This window comes from Drosophila virilis, chromosome X (genome assembly GCF_030788295.1).
Source record: "Drosophila virilis strain 15010-1051.87 chromosome X, Dvir_AGI_RSII-ME, whole genome shotgun sequence".
Lineage (NCBI taxonomy): Eukaryota > Metazoa > Arthropoda > Insecta > Diptera > Drosophilidae > Drosophila > Drosophila virilis.
Window position 1 is genome coordinate 4,757,250 of NC_091543.1, and position 3,460 is coordinate 4,760,709.

The window sequence follows — 3,460 nt, forward strand, 5'->3', positions numbered from 1 at the left end:
TTTTGGTGCACCACAAAACAGCGAAGCAAATGAAAACATTCACATTAATATTAACTAAAAATTATTTAAATTAAAAATATAATTTTGTAGGTTCAGAATATTCAACTTGCAACTAAAGCATATAATACAGGGTATTTTCAAGGCGTGCAAAGAATTTTTTGGGGTGGTTCAATTTACAGTTGAAAAGCTCGACTTTTGGTTCCCAAGTGAACTAGTTCCGTTCAATTTAGTGAAGACTGGTACTCATAGTTTTTCTTTACGTATTTTATTTATCTGGCAATATAAAACATTATAAAACAAATACATATATATATATATACATAAATCGGAGGGTAGAGTATAGTGTGTGGAGGAGGATAGTTGGGGGTGTATAGCTGCTAGAATTGTGGATATAGCTTGATTTGAGGTGCAAGAAAACGACTGATAAAAGTGTAGTACAAATTCGGTCTTGTTTGTGGTGTAAAAACTTTGCTCTAACTTAGTATTTCTTTTTTAAGTATTTCGGCTTAAAACAAGTATTTTTTGTACCGTTTCTCTTGATATTTTCTGTAGCGCTATGTTTTAGTATTTGTGGTACTTAGATTGTGTAAAAACGGCTCGTCGTAAACGCTTGTGTTGTTCTTTGTCAAAAATATAAAGTTAGTATTTTCGTTATCTACTTTTTCTTAACAGATTTGGTTTTGGTATTTTATTAATATACTTATATTGAGCAATTTGCGGTTAATGCAGTTCTTCGCTGATGTCTTTTCTGGCAAAAATATAAGGCTAGTATTTTTTGTATTGTTCGAGTGATCCGGCTAGAGATGGCTTTTAAGTGAGCGGCTCGTGGTTAACGCAGTTTATATATTTTTGTATTTTTCGGCATTTTTGGTATTTTTTCGTATTTCGTATTTTTAGTGTAAGCGACGTCGTAAGCGCTATTTATAACACTGTTTTTCCTTGGCAAAAATATAACATGGTATATTCTGGTCTAGAAGAGATTAGTCTTGTTCAGCATTTTCTTAGTGTTAACGGCTAGAGATCTCCTCAGATGCCTTTGTTATTGTAGTATTTGGTATTTTCGGTATTTTGTTGTCTGTGTGAACAGCTCGTCCTTTAAAGCTGTCTTATCCTTCCGTGTTTTTTGCTCTGCTGCGGCTTGCTGAACCTCAAGGTATGCAAATCGCGGAGAGTGAGGTTAACTCCCGTTTGCAATCTATATTTTCCATGCGTTTTGTTATATTGAACGTGTTGTTGCAGGGCTGGTGAAAATTTGTACAAATTACCAAAGACCCGACGAATAGCCGCCGGGTGGAACACGAGTACCATTGTTGTTGCTATTCATTGGCTGGCTGCCCTCTTTAATCGCCGGCTGTATAAAATCAGTTGCACCCGGCTTATAACCCTCTCCAGTAACTGGATTGCCCTCTATAAAGCGTCAAATAAATATCGAAAGAAAATTAAATAAATAGATGCTGCGGTGCGTTTAAGCTGTTTACGAGATAGGCGATGGTAATTTTTAGGGGGGCCCCCATTGGTCTTCGATATGACGAATATAAGGGAAGCATGTCTCAAAATCGATATTTATCTATACACGGAAGTGGGGAAACTCTTTATGTATATATTTTACGAAAACCTATATACGGATCTATCTATCATCGTTGGGCTATGGATAAATGTGAATATTATATTCGCAAAGAATGTGGCATTTGTATATATGTTTTGAGCTATGTTAAGAAAGCTATCAAGATCGATATTTATCGATTAAATGAAAAAATACAGAAAGCCTGAAGGAATATGAGAAGCCAGTTCTAGGTATAACTTTTCTAGTTTCCGCTTAGTTCAGACGAACCCACAGACCGACGGACAGACTGACAGTGTATCGATATTTGGATATATCGCTTTCGAATATATCGACATTGACATATATCGCTTTCGTAATGCGAAACGCCTCGCCTATCTCAGTGTCATTATCGTATCGTGTTTAGCTAATATATGTATATAATGCAATAAACCAACCTCGATTCTTGAGCTTCTTTGGCTTGAGACCGCCAACACCATCGCCGTTCAAACCGGAGCCGGTTATCGGATTGCGCGAATAGAAGTTATCCTTATTATCGAGCTTAATGCACGGCGTATGCGACTGTTCAACGTAATCGCCACAGGGGCCCAGGGGCTCCTTTAGATCTGGCTCCGAGTCCATGTTGTTCAGCGAGTATGGACGCTCCGGATTGGTGCTCGAGTCGCGGCGACTCTGCAGACAAACGTCGTGTTTGTCCGACTCGCTAAATGTATAGTTATCGAGCGGCACGGGGCCGATATCGTTATCTTTGCAGGGCCGATCAATGTCCAATATATCAGCTGTCGGCTCCGACTCGTCGCTGGGCACGGCCGATAACGGACAAGCCGGATCACGTTCGAAAGCGAGAGGTCCTTGTGTATCCTGAGCTTTTGCTGCGCAAAGAAACGATCTATCAATTATCCCAGTTCCATTCCCCATTCGTACTTACTGCTCATATTGAGTGGGACTGGGCTGGTAAACAATATATAATCTAACTATCTATATATTTATATATAAAAAGGTTTAAGTATTTATATTGTTATATAAATATTTGCGAAGGTTTTTCAATTTACAATTTTGCCTAAGTGACTTTACAAAATATAAATAAAGCACAATGACTTTTTTTTAGTTTTTTTTTTTTAATGATTTTGGTTGTGTTCAGCTCTCTCACTGGACTTGGACTGAATACAATTTGAACCAGACGCTGGCAACTGAAATAAATCGACTGAATTGCGAAACGCTGCCTACTTTGAATGCTTGAGACTTTGGTGTATGTTAGAGTTCATGTCAAATGCCTTGACTAGCTGTTAAAGTTGACACGAACAAATACCGTTGCATTTGTTGTCAACACACGTCAAAAGCAAATTTAATTGTAAAATAAAAATGTGTTCTTTACTTATAATAGCTAACACCGATTTCTTTGATCGATATCTACCATTTTCAATATATCGATATATATATCGATTTTTAGACTTGATTGTTTGGTAGGTGCACCCAACTTTGTGTGTAGATTCTTATGAAATATGGTATAAACAGAAAAAAAACAAAACGAGTTTCGAAATCAATCGATAAATATCGATTTTGAGGCTTGGGTGTTTGGGAATAACTTGAAAATCTCATTTGGTATGGAGGTTCTTCTAAGATAAAAACTGGTTACAAATATTTCTATTATTCCATGCTGAGAACGAGTTTCCATATCTAATCTCACTATCGATAAATCGATAAATCGATAAAAATCCGATTTTGACTCTTGATTTCTTGGGAATAACTTGAAAATTAACAAAAGCTCAATAAGCCAAGCATGATATATAGATTTTTGTATACACCGACTTCTAATAGTTCACTTTTTGGAGACCTACATTCCCCTTAAAGTTTTTTCGGCGCATATTTGTGCTCTGGTCCCACTGTGCGCCGTTCGTT

The 3,460-nt window shown here is 37.1% G+C and overlaps 1 protein-coding gene across 1 annotated transcript; it reads right to left on the reverse strand.

Moving 5' to 3' along the window:
* Positions 1-246: 246 nt before the first annotated feature.
* LOC6634428 (microtubule-associated protein Jupiter) lies at positions 247-2,713 on the reverse strand. Its single transcript, XM_002057904.4, has 3 exons — positions 2,490-2,713; positions 1,999-2,433; positions 247-1,407 (listed from the first exon to the last, which is right to left on the reverse strand). The coding sequence occupies exons 1-3, from the start codon at positions 2,494-2,496 to the stop codon at positions 1,262-1,264; spliced, it is 588 nt and encodes a 195-aa protein (XP_002057940.1). The 5' UTR covers positions 2,497-2,713; the 3' UTR covers positions 247-1,261.
* Between the last annotated feature and the right edge of the window lie 747 nt (positions 2,714-3,460).